Source organism: Hirundo rustica, chromosome 5, assembly GCF_015227805.2.
Source record: "Hirundo rustica isolate bHirRus1 chromosome 5, bHirRus1.pri.v3, whole genome shotgun sequence".
Classification (NCBI taxonomy): Eukaryota; Metazoa; Chordata; class Aves; order Passeriformes; family Hirundinidae; genus Hirundo; species Hirundo rustica.
In genome coordinates this window covers 58,311,041-58,331,103 of record NC_053454.1, presented here as the reverse complement: position 1 = coordinate 58,331,103, position 20,063 = coordinate 58,311,041, and the positions used below count along the sequence as shown (strand labels likewise).

Here is a 20,063-nt window from a genome sequence, read left to right as displayed (position 1 = left end):
CTGTTCAATGTGTTTTCTTGACAGTCTTAATTACCCTTCTTTGCAACCGTGAAAGAAGCCAAAATGTTTTTTCAGTAATGAAACATAACTTCTTTTACGATGCATTCAGACAAAAAGAAGGATCAACCATTCCATCTGAGTATGTTTTCCTTCATATTTTATGTTTGTATGTGTTTAGTGCTTTGCTTTTGATGACTATAATTTAATTTCTGTTCCATTCTCCTAGTGTTTATTACAAGACAGTAAAGTCAAAAATCTAAGTGGATGCATAGGCAGTCAAACGGGGCTTGCATTATTTGCTTATTCCAGAAGGTTGGGTTTTGGTTTTTTTTTTTCCTAGAGGTAAAAAGGAGACATAATCAATAGGATATGGGTGCACTGGGGGGAAAAAAAACCAGGAAAAGAATTAACAAATAAAAAAACTTACCACTTAATCTCCTGATGCATTCTGAAGTCTTTTTCTCGGAAAAGATGCTTTGTCGCTGTCTGTCTTAATAGTCTGTCTTTGATTTAGGCATCCCTAAATAATTAATGAGTATGAGATAGGTCCCAAAGCAGTGAGCAATATCAAATAAGGATTGTTTGGTTTGGGTTTGTTTTGTTTTGTTTTTTTAAGAAGAGGAATTGGTGATTTACTGCATGTGTCCGAAAATGTAGTGTCAGCCATTTTCCTTGTTGAAAGCACCTCCATTATGAGTTGAGCATTAGAGAATTGCCACAGGAAAAAAAAAAAACAAAAAAAAAAAAAAAAAACAAACAAAAAAAAAACCAAAAGGTATCTGTAGCTAGAGCTAAGTGAAAATGTGAACTTTGAAGAGTTTAGTTCTCCTGGGGGAATGTAGACTAAAAGTTGAAACACAGAAGCAGCTTTCCCTCATCTCAAGAAAGTCAGTCAGGGGGTCAGAATTTATTGGACAGAGAAATCAATCCTGCTTGCAAATAAAAATGTGTGCATTGCTTGCTCTTGTTATACTGCAGCTTAGAAGCAACTTCGAGAATTTGAAATCAGTTGTGGGTTTTATGCTGCAAGCCCTGAAGATAGGTGCCAGTAGAGTTATACTGAGGTTGAGGCAGGGATCCATTTGGAAAAAGAGGTGCAAAATTAAAGCATCCCAAACCAGATTTGTAATTGACATAGTGGTCTGGTCTCCTGTGTATTTGGCAATATACTCAGTGCAGAGAGAAGGTGATTGCTTATAAAGAGAGGAAAAAAAGAAATATATATGGAGTTATGAGAGGGTGGCAGGGCCTTTTGAAGTAATCAGGGCAAGAAATTTCCTTGGAGGTAAGAGAGTAGGATGTTCAGTGTTCCCTCTGAAACAGTAATGGGCACACCTCTGGAATGGGAAGGGTTTTCTTTTGTGTTTCATACACACTGGGCATCACGGCAGGCATTTGTTCCCAGTTTCTCATGTTGCCACTTGGGATGGTGGTTGAGGTGGCATTTGAAGTCCAAGTTTAGGGCTCTCTGGCAAAGTAAAGTTGTTGAGAAACTGCAGAAAGCCAGTGGAGGTTGGCCAAGGCTGATTGGGACAGTGAGGGACCTGATGGATCACTCCGGATTTAATTGTACCCTTCAGCTTCCTAATGAGTTGTAGAAAAGGTGCAGTCTGGCTCTTCGTGGAGGTGCTCAGGGGAAGAATGAGAGTTTGTGATCCCAAGTTTGGAACAGCACACTGCCTCCTGGGCAGCAGCAGAAGACATTTCTGAAGAAGATGGTGAATCAGCCGAGCAGGTGCCCGGAGAGACCTTGGAGTCTCGGTCCCAGATGATGTCCAGGCCTTCACTGGGCAAAGCCCCAAGCAGCCTGCTCCAGTGTCAGAATTAGCTCTGCAGGGAGCAGGGGGTTGCACTTGAGACCTCCAGAGGTCCCTCCCGAGCTACTGTTTTATGATTCTAAGTTAAGAAATTCAGTGCTTTTCCCAGTTTGTAGGTAAAGCCAGAGATTAGTTAGTGGAATTGTGCAAGCTGGCCAATACAGTTCAGTGTAGAAACCATTCCCGTAATATGAAATACAATACGTATTCCTGTTCATGAAGTGCTTTGGAGCTTTGCTCTGAAATTGCTGAAGGCTATTCTTACCTTTACTTTTTGACTACCATGAACTTGGAAATGTGCTGTGTAATTATAAGCACTGGCCTTTGTTTCTGTGCCACAGGGTTTATTAGACCTCCCTGAGGTTTACTTGGTAAAACTTTGAGTGTTTTACTGCCCTTGGCATTTTAGGACATTTATTAATTGATGCAGAATGAAAGGGGGTGCTTTACAATGCCTTTCCTTTTACTGGTTTGAGAGAGTTACATTTCTGTTATCACCTGGCCAAGATTTTCTTGGTATTTCTTCATATTGTGTCTGGAGAGGTCATTTCCCACTTCTGTACAAGAAAAAATAAGAAATGCCCTTGACCAGGCCCTTGGTGCCCCAGAGGGTTCAGCATTTTCTTCAATGAGCAGTTGAAAAGGAGTGAAAGTAGAGGTTGGCATTAGTGAAATTATGTGGCTTTGTTTTACGCTAAATGAATTTTCCGTTTACTCTTAACTACTGTGAATAAAAGGAAGTTGTAATGTTTCTGGAGGGCCATGATACATGATCTTGTTTTCTTTCTTGCTCTGAAGGCCTGTAAACAAGGCCAATAACAAATGAGGATCCGTGTTGTTAGTAGCTGTTAAATGGAACTTTGATTGTATAAATACAGTGCAAAATGCCTCCCTGCTCATATGTGGTTTGATTTCCTGTTAGACTTGTGGAAGACTGGAAATATTTGTCTGCCTTCATTTAGTCATGCTACCTACCTAATTAAGTGTACTGTTTGTCTTTCTGGTTCAGGCATATATTCCATTGATTTAATTGGACTTAGCTGAACATGAAGATTTTAACTGAGGGATAAGAAAATGGCTGCTCAGCCTGTGACAGAAATGCCTCAAAAACAGCCTGGAAAGAGGCATAAAATAAAGTGTTTTGTGTTGTGTTTGTGTAAGTTACGGCACGTGCAAATTTTTAATCCATTTCTTTTGTAACGTAGTAGCTCTGATCAAAATTAATATTCTGTAGATACAGCTTTGATTTTAATCCACAGTAAGTCTTTAGAAGACTGTTATACACATGACACCACATAATTTCAGTTGACGATAAACACTCTTTAAGGATGGCTGCTGCATATAGGATAACACTCAAAAGGTATTGTAGCTATGTTTGTAGGCTGTGCAAACTCAAATTCAAGAAGTTGCAAAATTCCAAAATTAAGGTGGTCTGCAGAATAATAGTTTAAGCTCTTTGGGTACATGCTTTGAAGACTGTATACTTCACAAAATCCTTAAGTTATGCTATCCCCTAATATTTTTCCTACCTGTCTCCTTTGATCAGGTTGGATGAGATGTAAGGATTATGTAATGAGAGACTCTTGGAGGTTTTTCGTCATTTGTTGTCATTGAGGAAGCCTTACCTTGAATGGATCTAGGGATTTGGGAGATCAGAGATATTAATGGGGAAGATTTTCTTAAGAAATGGCAAAAGACTGTCCCTAATTCAAACCCTAAGCTCTGAGACTTTTCAGGTCCCTACTGCAAAAGTGACAGAAATCCTGCAAGGAAAAAGAAAATAAAAAACAGTCTATTTAACTCAAGGGAGGGAGAAAATTTGTCTTTAACATTTAACCAAAGACTTTAGCTGAAATTTTCTAATCTAATTCAACCTGAGGCAGGCACATGTGTGCATAATCTAAGTCAAGAGCATTAAATGGGTAAAATCATCCACAATTGAAAGCAGAAAACCAAGCAGTGCTGGCTGGAATGGGTGCAAGAACAAAGCAAGGTATGTACAAAACCCCATGGTTTGTAACACCAGCCTATTTTCAGGGACTCTGGCTGAAGCTGTGCAAAGTACTCTTTACTACAGGGAGCAGCTTAAAGTGGGATTTCTAAGACATGGTTCTGGAAGGTAAGGTAGTTAGTTGCATCTTCCATCGCTCTTTCCCTTACTGGATGAATTAATCATAGAACTAATGGCTAAAATGACTCTTTCCCTGGCTGCGCCCTTTTGGGGGAAAAGTCCTCAATATTTTTGGAGAGAGGTGGTGTAACAATTCACGTCTGCAAGAAATGAGCCCTGCCTTTCAAAAGTAGGAGTTTCTGTCTTTGCAGTGCAGAAGTCAGATGCCTAAATTCCAGAGGAAGGCAAGGGATGCTCCGTTTTGCTCAGGTTTTAACGGGCTCAGGCAGTTGCTGTCCCGCCGGCTACTGGTGACAACATCCCAGGTATCTGCTTCCACCCATCCATTAAGTCAGGGCATTGGCTGGCAACCTTTCAGAGGCTCAGGAAGGAATAAAAAGCATTTACAAGTGCAGCACTGCCAACAGAAACCCAGCAGGAGCCAAGACATGGAATGGCAGGGATCCTCACTCACACAACGTGGGAAACCAGTGGGAGCGGTGGGACATGGGCTGCCTTTGGGGCCGTGGCTCGTGCTCCCAGCACATCTCCTCCTCCCATCTGGAAGCCAGAAACTGCAGCCCTCATGGCAAGCTCTACTGCTTGTCCATTCCTTCCCCTGAAGAAGATGCATGGTGGCTTCTTGTTTCTCCTTAAGGCAAAACCACAGCTGATGGCATTGATGATGAATATTGAAACTCAAGCCATGCTCCTCCTCCATAGAATGGTTTGTGCTGGAATAAAAGCCCCAGAGGGATGGCCCAACCCTGGAATTCCCCCACAGGTCTTGATTTATTTTTTTGCTCTTAGGTTTAACATGGTCTCTCTGTAGATTTCTGAATCTGCAGGGACTTCTGAAAAGGCTGAAGATTTCAAAATCATTTCCTATTTTTAGCAAATCTACCCAAATTGCCGTATTTACCATTCCAGCCTTACCTGGCTGTAAAATAGCAGTGATGTGGGATACTGAAAGAGTTCAGTGATGCTGAGACGCACTGTGTGGAGACTCTTTAGTACGTTAAAGTACAGCATCAATATTTCATCAGTATTTTGCAAATGCACTGCATGACTAATGTGCTGTGTGTTTTCTTGCTCCTTTGATTTTTCTCGGTTTGTCATCTGCGGCAGAAAGAATAAATCACAGGTGCAGAAGTGTGCAGGTTCTGAATTTTCTGGCCACTGCACTTTGTGCTGTTGTTGGTATTTTACCCTAGTCAAGGACTTGAGGGTTTGCCTAGTGAAAACCAGCACTGGGCGTTGTATGAGGTACCCAAAATTATTGAACTCAAAAAAATGAGTTTAAAACTGGGGCCGGCTTTCACAACCTTTGAGATCAGTTATGTTGTTTTTCCATCTCTGAAATTATTGGATTAGATCATATGCAGCTCAGTCTTTACAGTAAAAACACTTCAATAGAGACTCCACTTTACTTAATATTATGTACAAAATGGTAAGAGCAGAATATACTGATGGATTTATGTTTAATTTTTTTAAAATACATGCTATGTATGTAATTAACACAGCTTACTAATTGACAGATCCTGTAAAGCATAAGATTTTGCTTCCAGTAAAATAAAAAAGTGGACTATTGCAAGCATCTCTTGTGCTATATCTTTGGTAGTTGACCCAAGCGTGAAGTGTTTGAATTTAGAAGGTTGATGTTGGCAATAGATGAACAATAGAGAATACATTTTTCAAATGAGACAGTTGAGGTAAAGCAAATGAGGTAGAGAGGGGCAGGAAAAACAGCTTCAGTACAAGGGGATTTCTAGGAAGTTTCTGTGCTAGTGTTGTCACGGGATGTTGATGGGCAGAGGATTTTGTAACGTTGAGGAAAGCAGTAAAATTAAATTAAGAATTTTGGTGTAGCTCAACTGAAACACCTGAGATTGTATTAAAAATCTGCATTTAATAATTGTGTACATTTTCTCAGTAAATAACATTTTCATTATGTTCCTAAACCCCCTCATACTCTGCATGTGGAAGCTGGGGCCACTAGGATTTGGTGTTGTGTAAGGCAGTGCAAGGATGCAGCAGCCTTTCTTGTGCCCTTTCAGTATTGAAGCTTGTAAGTCTTCCTGGTGTTCTGATTTCTATGGTAACAGCAGGAAGGTAAACATAATAAAATAAGCTGAATATTTTAAAAAAAACTTTTTTATTTTTAAATTTATTTATTTAGCCTCATATACCTCAGGGCTTTGGGGGATAATTAGTTAGATCACCTGTGAATGGTGATAAGGCCAATAAGGAACTTCACTCATTGTTTAAATGATTACTTTTTCACTTTTGCGTTTGGCAAGATGATGGCTGTTAACCCTTTTGTCTTCCCTTGCAATCCGTTAATCCTGTAGTTTCTAAATTTAGGTACATTTTTGTAAGCTCTGTCATCTGGCAGTCTCCAAATCCCTCATTTTTAATTAATATTGCCACAGCCAGAGTTGTTAAAAGTTGCCAGTGTTCATTTCTGCTGATAAATTGTGTGTGCAGTTGCTGGTCTTGTTAAAAGGTCAGCAAGTGCTCCTTGGTGATCCTCCCTGCATGGTTTTTGCTTACATGTATTATTTTGGTGAGGAATACTGAATTCATGCAAAGTGTCAGTGCAGTAGGAAGTGAATCTCTTCGTCAGTTAATTTTTTATATACATTGTTGCTGCTATTTACTTTTTCATAAAGTGCGGCTCCATTCCCATCCAGAGAAGTACATAAAGGGATTTTGTTACATACCCATCCCACAGTGGTGCAGACAAAAAACCCGAAATTTTGGAAAGCTACTGTCATACCTGTACATAATAGATGTAACACACATCAGCTAGATTTCCCAAGTCTTTATTTTGGGCTTCATTTCTTTGTAAACAGGTCATTGGTTGGGCAAAGCAATAGATTTGGTTTCTTTGCATAAATTTCTAAAGGCTCTGCCTTTTAATGCCTCTGTCTCTAAACACTTCTGAAATTTTGGAAGTGTTTTGGTTCCAAAACCAAAAGTGAAGCTATAAAGGAAAGTAGGAGGTACAGTAGTTTTAAGGAGATCTGTAAAAATGGGAAAATGTCAGAAGCTGTCCCTCTAGCACAGATTGTCATCCTTTAAATTGGCCAGAGAAAGTTTAAGATCAGGTCAAGGGCCTTCTTCATTTGCCATTCTAGCAATTACTTAGGTACTTTCTGAATGTGAGATTGCATTTGGACAGTTGTGCTTGATAACTCTTCTGTGTCTTTCTCTGAGAATTTGCCTGTTACCTCTTTGAATACATTCATAATCTTGATATCTAAAATGTTCCATGGCAGTTGCTTCTGCAATTTAATTATGCATATTTGTTTGTTGGAGATGTTTCTAAAGCAGTTGGCTGATAATTTAATGAAGTGTCACTTCATTCCTGTGCTTGCAGTAATAGTGGATATAATCCATCTCGTCCCATGCATGCCATTTATCACTTAGATCTCCACCAAGTCCAGTTGTTTCTTTTGTGAGCTGAAGAATCAGTGAGTCAGTTTGACCTCCCCTTGTATATCAGTTGTCTGCTGTCCCTGGTCATCCTCCGCTCCTCCCCTCATGTTTTGTGTTAATTTTGGGAGGAGACCAGACTGACATGCTGGATTCAGAGCACGGTGGATGCAGCAACAAAATTACTATTTCTGTTTTGCTCTTGACTCTGCTCTCACATCTTTGGGGTTTTTTTGATGAACAATGAACAAGCATTTTCAAAAGGCAGGAGCCCACAAAACCTGTCCCAAGTTACACCTGGGACTCTTTATTGTGTGATGTTTGTTAATCCAGTTATTTTGTATGTATGGTGGGTGATGATTATACTGTCTGCATTGTCCAGTCAGCGGTTTTCACCTTCCATCTTGTCAGCCAGCCTCTCAGACTGGCAGGATTTTTCAGCTTCAGTCTTCCACAGGCAGCTCTTGATTTCATCGTCTGGAGGCATCAGCGATCTCTGTCACCTCCAGAGGTCTGATTTTTCTCACATGATGTACGAGCACAGTTCTCAGCCCAGGCCCCAGCGTGGAGCTCTGTGAGACTTCCCTGGTAACCTCTATTACTTGTGAGAGATGTCCATTTGTTATTACCCTTGGTCTCCTATTTTTAAGCTGCTAATAATCCACCAAGAGATGACCTCCTTATCCCTGATCTCTCTTTAAGAGCTTTCAGGAGATCTTTTTAATAGCTTTAAAATCCAACCCTGCCATGATTGCATCCTCCCATACCTCCTGATGCAAGGCAGTGTGCAGATCCTAGACCAATAATTACCCAAGCTGGCACGCTGACAGAATTTATTAGAGCCCATACCCAAGCTGCATGCCCCAGTTTCCTTTGCGTGGAAACCAAGGCAGGGGGGAGGAGGAGGAGAGGGTTGGTGTTTGCTTAGGTCTCACCCCATATGGCTGTGGGATGCAGCTAGACCTGGCATGTGCAGAGCATTTCCTTCGTGCAGACATCGCCTGGATCTACCAGAGCATTGCCATGCTATCGTCAGAGTGCCCTTACGGATTCATGAGACGTGACCCCTCTCTGCCAGAGTTGTGCTGACTTTCTTCCCTTACAGCATGTTTATTTATCAGTTCATGCTCCTCCTTGAATGGTTTTGCTCGATATAGAACTGGAGCTTACTAGCCTGTGGTCTGTAGTGCTCCCTTCCCACCCTCAGACCCATTTTAAGAAATCAGTCACGTTTGTCGCCTTCCATGACTTTTATAAGGGCAATTTAAGCAATAAGCTGCACAGCACAGTTAGTAGTTCAGCAATTCCGTATTTAAGTTGCTTTACAGCTCGTGGATGGATGCCATCTGGTCTTGGTGATTTATTACTATTCATTTTACTGTATTTTTTTTTTTTTTTTCCTTTATGAACCCTCTTCTACCCGCACTTGAATCTGAAACTATTTCTCACACTTGCTTACTGAAAAGAGAGAGTGGTGCAGAGCCTTACTGGGCTCCTCTACTGAGAGCTAGGATGCACAGATTTTATTTAACTTGTCTGATCTTTCTCAAATGCTTCATTTTCATCTTGCTCATCAGTTGGCCCAGTGGATGCTCTGGCAGGTTTCCATCGTGTAATGGGTTAGTTTTTACAACTTTAGTATGAAGACCTGCCCAATGATTTTACATTTAGCATAGACCATAATTATGCTCTCCTGTCTCAACATGACTTTGGGACATCCTCAAGCATTTTGGGAGGGTTTCTTTTCACTTCTATCAAGGTCTTAGAACAGAGGTTTGTTCCTTGCAAATGTCTGAATGTGGTGCTGCTTTAATCTTCCTGCACATGGATGAGCTGTTGGTTGGCATCTCCAAATACTTTGACATGCACAGTGCTTGCTTCTGCGACTCTCCCTGTAGAGTTAAATATGAGCGAAAGAAAAATTAGGAAGTCGTTTTTCTAAACTGGCATGAGAGGAAGACGTGCCTCCGTTGACTTCCAGAAAATGCCAGGCTTTGCGTGACAGCATGAGCAAAGTCTTAATTTTTGAGGCATTGTTGGTATAAAAGGAGAATTGCTGCTGCATGGAATATAGCAGTAATTTTGTTGATGAACCACTGCAAGTGACAATGAGCCCTGGCAGAACGGATGTGTAAAACAATACCTAATGAGCACCTTTTCTGGCTCTCAGTACCTTTCTCTGATGAACTTTGAAATGGGGTATTTATTGCCATGTGTACATTATCTTCACTTATTATTGAACGTGTTATTGAAAACGCATTTTGGTAAAGGCATAATTATGTATTTTCTCATTTAAAACTGTGATTTGTCTCTTTTGAAATGCAAATGCAAACCAAAAGAGAGTATTTGGTATCAGCATTCTGCTAAGTGCATAATTAACTGTTAATACCAGCATATACTTGGGTTTTTTTGCTATTGATGTGCTTGGGATTTTAGGGTTACATAACTGGGTGATTATTAAGTTGGATTTTATCACAAGTTCTCTGGTAGTGATTGAGAGCTGAAACTCTCCTTTGGCAATCATTTTCTGTGGGCTGTTGCCAATTCCTTTGTTGATAGGCATATAACAGGAGGATGCTTGGCTGGAGCTTTTAAAGCAGTTCTAAATTTCTTAGTATCACTTATCCGGGATGCTACTCTCTAAGGGTGACCATGACTCTTTTCTTGTGAGAAAACTAATTTTCAGACATGACTTCTATAAGTTCAGTTTAAAATTGCCAAGTTGAATTTTAAAATTGCCAGTTGTCTGGGTGGCTAAAGGCTGCAAAATAGCAGCTTAATATCTGTAGATCTGTTTTAATGTGAATTTATCTTCCTTGTCTGATGATCAGTGTTCACACTGGTGGTCCTGGGTCCAGTCACTATTTTGTCCTGGGTTTGGCAGTGCCCAAATCTGCCATTGGTGCAAAGCAACAGGCATTTTTGCCTTCCTGGAAGGAGATGACTCTAAAGCTTTGCTTTAGGAGTTGGAGGCAAAGTGTTGAAGGGGGGATGTTTTTGTCTCTTTCTGCTGTGGTTTGCAGACTAAGCAGAGATTAGAAAGTGCTGAGTAAAAAATAAATACTGAATGAAAAGTCCTAATTGAATTTTGCCTGAATCTTGCATGTATTTTGGCTTGGATTCTGATCAGTGTGTTAACTTAATGAGGCTGCTCCAGTACGGGTGACTCTGGTGGCATTTTTAATGGCTTCAGGATGGGACACAGGTGTCTGGGTACAGTCCATTGAGCAGAGGGATGCTCAGTGTTTCCTGCCCCTGTGCGTAGAAGAATTGGTTCACGTAGTGGCATTCCATCACCATGGTGGGAGCTGTTGGAGTACAATACTTCCTCAAGAGACGGTTGAGTGTCGTGACAATAATACGTTTATTTTTTCCTTTCCCCGAGAGTCTGCAAACTTTTTCCAGTCAAGAAAGCCCTCCTAAGGCAGGTAAAGTAATTCAGATCAAGGGCTTTTTGTGATTAGGTGGTTTGAGCCACTGAGCAAGGGCTTCTGTAATCCCATGGCCTGGTCTTTTTCCCTCTTTATCCCCGGTATCTCTGCCTTGCCCTCAAGGTGTCTGGTGATGTTTTCACTCCTCTCTCTGTCAAGTTCAAACTGACTTCTTTTGGCATGAGGGAAAGCATGCCTTGTTTTCAGAGGCTTCCAAACAGGTTTTGACTTTCAGGCCTTTGGCAGGTTTTCTTGTTGGGCTGCATTTGTTTGATTGGTTGTTTGTTTTGGTTTTGTTACAGTGTAAAGTGCTTTCTGAAGGTCCCTGAAATCAATTTAATTGGTGGACAACCTTCAAATGGATACAGGTTTTAGTCTAGCAAGGGAAAGGCTCTTGGTAATACAATTGGAAATTGTTCTTACAGTGGTAAAAAGTGTGAAATCAGAAGACACAGAAACTATTTTTGATGTCAGAGTTTTGCTACAAATATTTTTTTTTGTCTTTTCCTAAGTCTTTTCTGGGCTGTGGAGGCCTGGGGATTAACTCAGGTGCATTTTTGTTCCTCTGAAGTGATGTGAAAGGCATGCCTTGGCCAATTTTTCCTTGGGATTATCAGCAAGTCGTTTAAGTCCTGATGAAACCTCAACACACCCACCACAGCTTTCCCTTTATTCACTTTTCTGTCTAATTTAGGAAGGTGCCTTGCGCTGCAGCTTTGAATAGTACCCATGAGAAAGTAAATAAAACGTGGTATCAGGTTTGGGGCTGAGTTTCGCCTGTCAGTGAATATTTCTTGCTGCATGGGTTCCTCTTTCTGGTTACGGTCAGTTGAGTTGCAGTTTCCATCCTCAGCGAGAAGATTCACGATACTAGGCTTCCTGGTGACTTCATAAACTATGAGTTTCGTATTCATAAAAAGCTGTTTCTGCTCAGCCTCCCTGTAGTTTCACAGGTTTGGATGTGGCTGCCTGGTTTCTGTGATCATGTAAGGGTATGATGAGTTACGTGACTGGTATTTAGGATGCCTTGTCTTAAATCGTTTCCTCAGACCATTCTTGCTCTCCTGGGGTGACTGGTCAAATCCTACGTATCTTTTGTAGCTGGCTGTGCTCCGATGGGAATCGGGCAGAGCAGTGGGAACGGGTTGGTGGCAGTGGTGGGAATGGCAGTGGCTGGTGGCAGCGCTGAGAATGGCTGGACACCCTGCCCGTCCACAGGGCTGCGGGAAAGGTCAGGCAAAATGTGAGCTGGGCATTACTTTAAGCCTGTAAGGAGACACTTGGGGAACTTAAGATGGATTAACTTAAGGTGTAAAGTTTAAACCGTATTATTATGAAGGAGGATTAAGCTCAACTGAGCTAATGACACCACTTCTGAATGCGTATCCAAATAGTGGATTCAGAGCTTTGGCTTCACGCCTTTTGTTACTCAAATGTACTTACCTTGCTAAATGTCCCCATAAAGATACTTGCCCTTATATTCCAGATCTTCATAGCCTCCGTATTTCATTTTGAGAGGTTCAGATGCTGTATCAGAGGTGGTTGGTTGGTTGGCATTTGCCTTTTTTTTTTTTTAATCCCTCCTTTTTTTTTTTGTTAAACATAAAAGTTGGTTTTAATTTTTCCTTGTGATGGTAAAGGCATTTGCGATGACTTGATGGCATTTATTCTTAGCTGATGTGTTTGGTGAGGAAGAAAATAACTTTGTTCATGTTATGCTGACATACCTTAATTTCTCTGTGCCTCTTTGCTTTTGTCGTATTTCTATTGCTTTATTTTGTTGCTGCTCTCAAGGTATTGGATATCTGTGATGTCAGCATCTGAATTTTTCAGAAGCTCTGAACCCTCTTATTCTACACAGTGTGGGTCTGAAAACCAAATGCAAAGTTGAATACTGTAAACTCCCACAAAATGCTTATCTTTCATTAAACAGAGTCATGAATTAACTAACATAATTTTAGCTGGTAATATTTTGTAAATAAGTAATAAATCAACTTAATTGATTTTTCAGGCGGCAAACTGATTTGAAATAATTTGTTTGCTGTATATTAAACAAATCACTTAGTAACTCATTCTGTGCATAATTTTATCTCACCACAAACAGTGCCATCAGGTTGTCCTTGAGGGTAAGCCTAGAGATCAATATTTGTAAGTAGATTTTAAAAAAAAAGGAATATTTAAAAGACAAAGAAATAACTAACCCAAAAAACCCTGACTATGACTGAAATTCTTCTATTTAGGCAGTCATATATAAGCAAAACAAGTACAAAGGAAAACAAAAAGCCGAAAAATTTGGATGTCAAAAAAAGTGCAATGCAGTGGAAAAAAAATCAAGTTTTTGAGTCAACACGATTACAGTCAACTAGCAGAGAATGTTTTGTGTCAAAAAAAAATTTAAAAAGAAACCTGAGACAAAACTTTTTTTGTTTTTTCTTTTTTTTCTTTTTTTTTTTCTTGCTGTGTGGCTTGTGGTATCTGATGAAAAATCTGTCACTTCTCTCCATGGAGGCCAAACACAGACAGGGATTGTGGCAGTGGCTTTATATTCTGAGGCTGGAGGAACAAACCTTAGCGTGCTGCAGAAATAATGATGGATGTCGTAGATGGCTCTGACTTCGAGTGCTGCTGTCTCTGGCCATCTGAGATACACTTCAACATGTAGAATTTAAAATACAAATGTCCTTTATTAATCATTCACCTTTTGACTTCAGTGTATATCCCTCAGAGCCTCCTGGGAGCAGACCGTGATGCATAATAAAAACTAATACATGTGGCATTACTCCTACTATTACATTTAATTAAAAAAAAAAAAAAAAAGCTGGAAGTCCTTAGTCTCAAGAAAAGAGGGTGGAGCAGGGGAAAAGTGCAGAGCCCATCTAACAATGGGGAGTCTGCTTTATTAGTATTAAGGAGGAAAATGAAATTGCTCTGGCAGTAGTGCAATAAAACACCAGGAAGATTATGTCAGTCTTTGTTTGCACACAGTATGATTCTTCTCTTTCACCAGCCAATTTGTATATTTGAAAAAGCAGTTGCTTGGTTAAAATAATGAGCTGAACTTCATCCAATTCCCTAGTTATATGAAAAAATGTTAGAGGAAATACAGACAATGGGTTTTGACCAAGTAAAAAAGAGAAGAGTAGTGGTCACTGAACAATTATATGACCTTTTCTACATACCTGCATAAACACACACAGACACATATATATCAGTTTCTGCTGAGACAGACAATTCTCAATTCTCTTTGCTGTAGCTGTTGTGGTTTGAAATGGAAGCATCAGAAATTTATCAAGATTCTAACTAATTCTGCCTGAAACTTAGGCAGGATAGGTTAGCCTAGGATTACTTCAGAGAAGTGAGAGGTCTGAAGTTAAATTTATGAAAATATATTTAAAGGGAAAAAAGTGGTATCTGGATACAAGTCATATATCCAAATTATTTTATGATTTAACAGGCAGAAGTCTGTGTTAGTGAGTTCCTTGTTTTGTATAGTCCTTTATTCCAGCTTAATTGAGACTACTATTTTGGGAAAAAAAAAAAAAAAAACACATAATTTTTGAATATTTCAGTGTTTGCACAGGCATGTCAACTGATGGGGGAGTGTATCATCTAGGACAGGCATTCAGTGGGTGTAGGTTCCCCTGTTGCACCAGCTCTGACCTCTTCAGCAGGCACGTTTCCGTCAGCTGGCCAGAGCCGAACAAACACTGACGATTCCCATACGATTGAAATGGGTTTTGCCCCTCCGTTAACACCATCGGCGCTAAAACTCCGACGGCGTTTGTCGCCGCTCCTTTTCCGCGGCCTGCCGGGCAGCGAGCTGCGCTCAGCCGCGCGTTGCAGACGGCGTAGGAGCAGGGTGGTGCCCCGGTGATGCCCCTTGCAGGTTGTGCTGTCCCGTATTCACGCCGTGGATGTTGTTCCCCTGTCTCCGCAGGGAGCGGATGCGCCAGTCGGCGATGTTCGAGCTGTGCCAGGGCATGCACCAGATCAGCCTGCAGTTCGTCCGCCTGCAGCTCAGCTTCGAGGAGTACACTATCATGAAAGTGCTGCTGCTCTTAAGCACAGGTGAGTTTGAAGGTTTGAAAATGTTCCAGTTCGCTAAGAGATGCAGTGATTTTAACCAGCTGGACAAAAGAGCCAAACTGTTCCCGGCTGGGCCGCAGGAATAAGCCTGGGTTTATGCCTTGGGGTTTATCTGCAGTTAGCACCGGAAGTGTCTTGGCAATTTGAGTGTGTCGTGTGCATTGGAGGGACAGGAGTGGCCAGGCACGGGACTTTGCCCTTCCTTTCCATAGGGGGACCACGCCTACAGACATGCCAGGCAAGGGCCACAGCTGTGGGGATTGAGGGAACGTCCCTGCTCGACATTCAAAGCCACCGGGGTTTGGCTGACTTAACGTGACCTTCAGGATCAAAAGATGTTCACTGCCTATACTGCAGAGCAGGTGATCTTGTAATGCCAAGGGACTTGAGAATGGAAAGCCCTTTTACAGGCTTCTGAAAGTTTAGTAAATGACAGTGTGCTTCCTTTTTCCCTTGAGCATCATGCTTTAAGACACAAAATTATATCTTGGTGCTTGTTACAGGGCTGTGGAGTAATTAGCAGATCTCTTGATCTTATCTTACTGAAAATATTGAAAACCTCCTGTGTCAGTGCAATTGTATAAATACACAGGCAGTTTGTACATTACGTTTCCATCAGTAACAGCCTGTAAACCTGTAAACAAATGTTATTCTGTGGAATCCTGCTTCTTTTTGTGGAGAACAACTTGGTGACACCATGACAAGCCAGCTATGTGGTTAAAGTACCTGCCTTTGAGGGGAGGACATGAGGCTGCAGTTCCTGTCAGGGCTGGAGGGGCTTTGGATCTTCCTGGGGCTGTAGGTTTTTTGGGCTCGGCCATCTCGCTCCCTTCCCTCTTCTGACTGAAGCTGTTCTGGCTTGCTGGGATTGGGAGAGACACCACTTTTTGGGGGGCCCTTTGTGCCCTGGCCTGCGGAGACTGACCCCAGGTCCCACTCCACCAAGGAGTGGACCCTGGAACAGTGGGGAGGAGCAGTGCTCCAGGCTTGTCCTGAAGGATGAATGGACTTATTTGAAGGTTGTCACTTCTGGTGTTTCCAGAAGCAACTTGGATGTGCTCAGGGAGGGTTTGGCTTCCCAAATATTCTTGAGAGAGTGTCTGGATTGGAGATCTGCCTCTGCAGCATTTTAATCAGCCCTAAAGGGGAAGAATCTTTAGAAAGAGAACCTGAAGGCATTCTAAAAATGCAGCAAAATGTCTTTAAGCCAGGTATTTATTATTCTACCCTCTTGAGAGTGTAAACTAATGAGTTATTGCAAGAATCTGTTAGGTGAGATCAGTCTGGCCAATTAACTTCTGTGAGCTGGGTCCCTTTCAAAAACACACCACAGTCATTAGAAAACCTGCTAAAAATAGTTTGTTTGGGGAGAATCAGGATATTTACATTAGAGAGAGAGAAAAAGGAGAACAGAATGGAAATGGAGGTGGTGATAAAACCCAGAAAGTGTCAAGTGAAGGGCAGCAAACCTGGTTTTGAGTGATTGCACCTTGGTACAGTCTTATGACAGAAAACACCAGGTTTGTTTTCACTTAAATTCTTCTATTGGATCATGTGATGAGCAGAGTACAAGTTATTCTGAAACTTTCATGGCGACCGCATCAAGGAAGTTTCACTCCATTTACATGTGGAAGAAACCACACATTACAACTCAGTTGTTTTCTTGCTTTCCACAGACCATAGATTCTGGGAGCTTGCCAAGAGTATTGCTGCATTTAATAAGTAAAATCAGAAACACTGGGCAAACCTCCAGAATTTCATGTTTTGCTTGAGTTCTCTTTATTTGTGGTCTTTCTTTCTTCCTTAATAATCTGGCTGGGGTGATAGCATAGTAATTTTCAGACAGAGCAGTAAAATACATAGGAGTAGACAAAGAAAGAGTGACTCTAACAGTCTGTAAGCACTGAACATATTAAAGGAACTGTAAAGCCTGTGCATTTTGTGTGAGGGCCACAGCATGCTCTGATGGCTTTGCTTATCTTGATTGGTGCCTCTGTGTTCATTCACCTTGAACTGAATTTGTAGATTTGTTCCAGACAGTTTCTTTTATCTGTCAGCTGACCGAGAGAGTTTGCATCTAGAATTTGAAAATTAAATGAACATATGGTATTTATATTACGATTGTGTAATATAAAGATATAATATTTACCAAGCAGCAGCCAGGTTGTCACATCCTAGGCTTTTTCTAAAGATTCTTCCTTGTGCTCCTTTCCAGCACTTGGTGGCCTCGAGTCCTTGCCTCTCTTCTGGTGATACAGCTCCTCCTTGTTCCCCATTGCTAAATTGCTCTGGTAGATACAGATGCTTTTTCTTAAAGCTTCTGCTCTGGAGCCATTTAGGGCAGTTGTTACTTGCTTCTGATGTGATCTCACTGGGACAGAGGGAAGTTGAGAGGATTTAGAAGAGAAGGGAATATATGAGCAAGATAGTTTCTGTCAAGATGTTAAGTCAGGGTAAGCTAAACTGGAAGATCACTTTTTTTTTCTCTGTTTAGTAGGTAACTTCTCATTTAGCTTAATCTGACATCATTTTCTGGCTTACTTAGGAAATGAACTCACTCCTGTACAGACCAGTATCTTATTTTCCTTCTATGGACTATGCCTAAGAGATAAAGAGAAAAAAAAATATGGTTAAGCAGTGTTCAACCAATTCAGATATTAAATCTCAGAATATTTTGAGCAATGTAGTTAATAACCTCTTCAGAGTTTTCCTAGGGATCTGATCTAAATAAGCCATTCCTTTTTGGGGCAGAACCTGCAGATGTGCAAGGGTGTTTGCTGTCCATAAAAAAACTGGGTATTTGCTTTTGTAATCAGCCTTGCTGATATCAGTCACAATAAAAAGTATCACAAAACTCTACTTTTGACCCATTTATAAAATGATGATTCCATGATCATGATTCTGTCTCTGGCAGATGGAAACTTTAACAGGACACTAGAAATGCTTGCAACTGTCTGTCATGGTGAAGCACTGGGTCAGGATGCCTGTCTGGAAAACAGTCCTCTGTTCTGTGCAGAAAAATGGCTCTGTTTTGTTCTAGATGCTATACAGATGCTTGCTAACTTTCAAAGAAATTTTACATCTTACTTGATGGCATAAAAATGTGTCACTTGGTCTAGCATTTCTGCAGATAACAGCTGTGATTCTGTACCTTCTCCTCCTCTGCCAAGCATGGGGAATCATTCAAGAATGATAAATCACGTTTTCAGCTTCTAGCAAAATACCCTTGATCCATCTGCCTGGTTTTTATGTGGTTGGATTGTATTGAAAGCAGTTTGAACATGAGGTTAGCATGTGTGGTATATCTGAGATGCTATCTTGTCCTCTGCCACAGCTTCTGCAATCGCACATCTGGAGAGGATGCCTGAATCGCTTGAGAATCTGTGTGATGTTGTTGATCCCTCACCAATGTCTGTAAAATTATGGACTTTGCTTAAAGGTTTCATTCCTTCATCCGTTGACTGGTGTAACTGTTTAAGTATGCACATCAAAAGATGCACAATGCAGTTAATACTAATTTAAGACTGTCTTTTCAATGACAGTTCCCAAGGATGGTCTCAAAAGCCAAGCTGCATTTGAAGAAATGAGGGCAAATTACATTAAAGAACTAAAGAAGATGGTAACTAAATGTCCAAGTAACTCTGGGCAAAGCTGGCAGAGATTCTACCAACTGACTAAACTTCTTGACTCCATGCATGATGTAAGTATAACTCCTCAGGGAGTACAGAAAAGTTAAGCAAAAAAATCTTTCCATTAAGGTAAACAAATAGTCTTTAATTGTTGAGACAAAAACCAACCATATTCTTCTTAAAGGGACATCTGAGAGAAGTTGTTAGATGAATTTAAGGCGTTAAAAGAAGAAAGTAGAAGTCATGAAGGTGAAAAGGTGCAGGGTTACTGTATTATTACACATCCAACATGCCAATGATGTGCCAATGAACACGGAATCCCTTTGGTGATCTTTTATAGCTGGGTTTGTAATAATGATGACTTTAAAAGATATACCGAGACCTTGGGGCCATCCTGGGTGTTTGAAGCTTTATTTGAACTTTTCACGTGGAAGATTGCTTGTCGGGTCATTTCTGCCACCCTGCCTTATTCCAGAACAAGGTGTTTTACATGTCTCAGGTGTAAAAAGTTTGGTCTCAAAGCACCTGGGCTGCTGATGCCTCTGCCCAGAGTGACAGAGTGGTTGTGGTAGGTGTGATAGATTCCAGAAGGGGTGTCCATAACGTTGAGCTGTTTAGCTGGGAGCAGCCTGGTTCTAGCCAGAGTAATGGTAAGTGCAAAATTTACCTCTGCAGCAGCAGGGCTGTATCTCCTTTAGTTTGCTCTGAGGGAGCCTGCAGCCTCTACAGAGGAAGCAAGTGACCCAGCTGGGAAGGTCTCCTCAAGCTGGGGGTTTTCCTGGTGCCCCCTGAGAGTTCCCTGGGGACCAGCCCAATTCCTGGGCCAGCAAGGCTGGCACCCATCCTCTCTGTGCCACAGTGCAGCAAGTGATGGGAGACTCCTGGGGACAGTGAGAGTGACCTTTAGTCGTGTTTGGGTACCTGAGAGGAGGGCTCCCAGCATGCTCATCACCCTCCCAGTAAAATCTGGCAAACTGCAGCAAAGTAGAAGCCTTACTCCATCCTGGGTGGGCAGGGAAGCATCTTTGCTGCATGAAGAAGCTACAGCACTTGCTTTCAGAGCCTGCATACAAATGCACATCTTTGTACTCAACTTAAATTTCATTTTGCAGAGACGGTACAGTGCAGTGCACTTCAGGTCAAATTGGTGTAAGAGCCTGAGGTCTGTTTACAGAATGTACATATGGAATTATTTTTCAAATATTGTTCTGTTGTTCATTAAAACATTGCAAACCTTAGTGGGAGGCAGGGAGAGTATTATTAGTACTGCGGTAATAGCTCATTCTTCAGAGATCAGGTTTCACTTGCTCAGTGCCAGCAAAGGAAGTTGTAGAGTTTTAGTGGAGGGGAAAAAAAAAAAAAAAAAAAAAAAAGGCATGAGTGATAAAATCATTTGCAAGAATTCACATCTGAACCTCGAGGCAGCATAACAACCCACTGCATTTATGGAGTTTTCTAATCCTCTTCAGGGTAGGCGGTGTCTGTGATTTGTTGCTGAAATGGGAGTGTCTGTGTGGTTAAGGTGACTGGATGACAGGCTCGCGCTTACCGA

The 20,063-nt window shown here is 41.3% G+C and overlaps 1 protein-coding gene across 5 annotated transcripts in view; it reads left to right on the top strand.

Moving 5' to 3' along the window:
- Positions 1 to 20,063, top strand: part of NR3C2 (nuclear receptor subfamily 3 group C member 2) — a 191,875-nt gene that overhangs the window by 161,394 nt on the left and 10,418 nt on the right. For all 5 annotated transcript variants that reach the window (XM_040064075.2, XM_040064077.2, XM_058420605.1 and 2 more), the window contains 2 exons: positions 14,734 to 14,864; positions 18,425 to 18,582. In XM_040064075.2, coding sequence (XP_039920009.1) covers positions 14,734 to 14,864; positions 18,425 to 18,582 — 289 coding nt within the window. The remainder of the gene's footprint in view (positions 1 to 14,733; positions 14,865 to 18,424; positions 18,583 to 20,063) is intronic.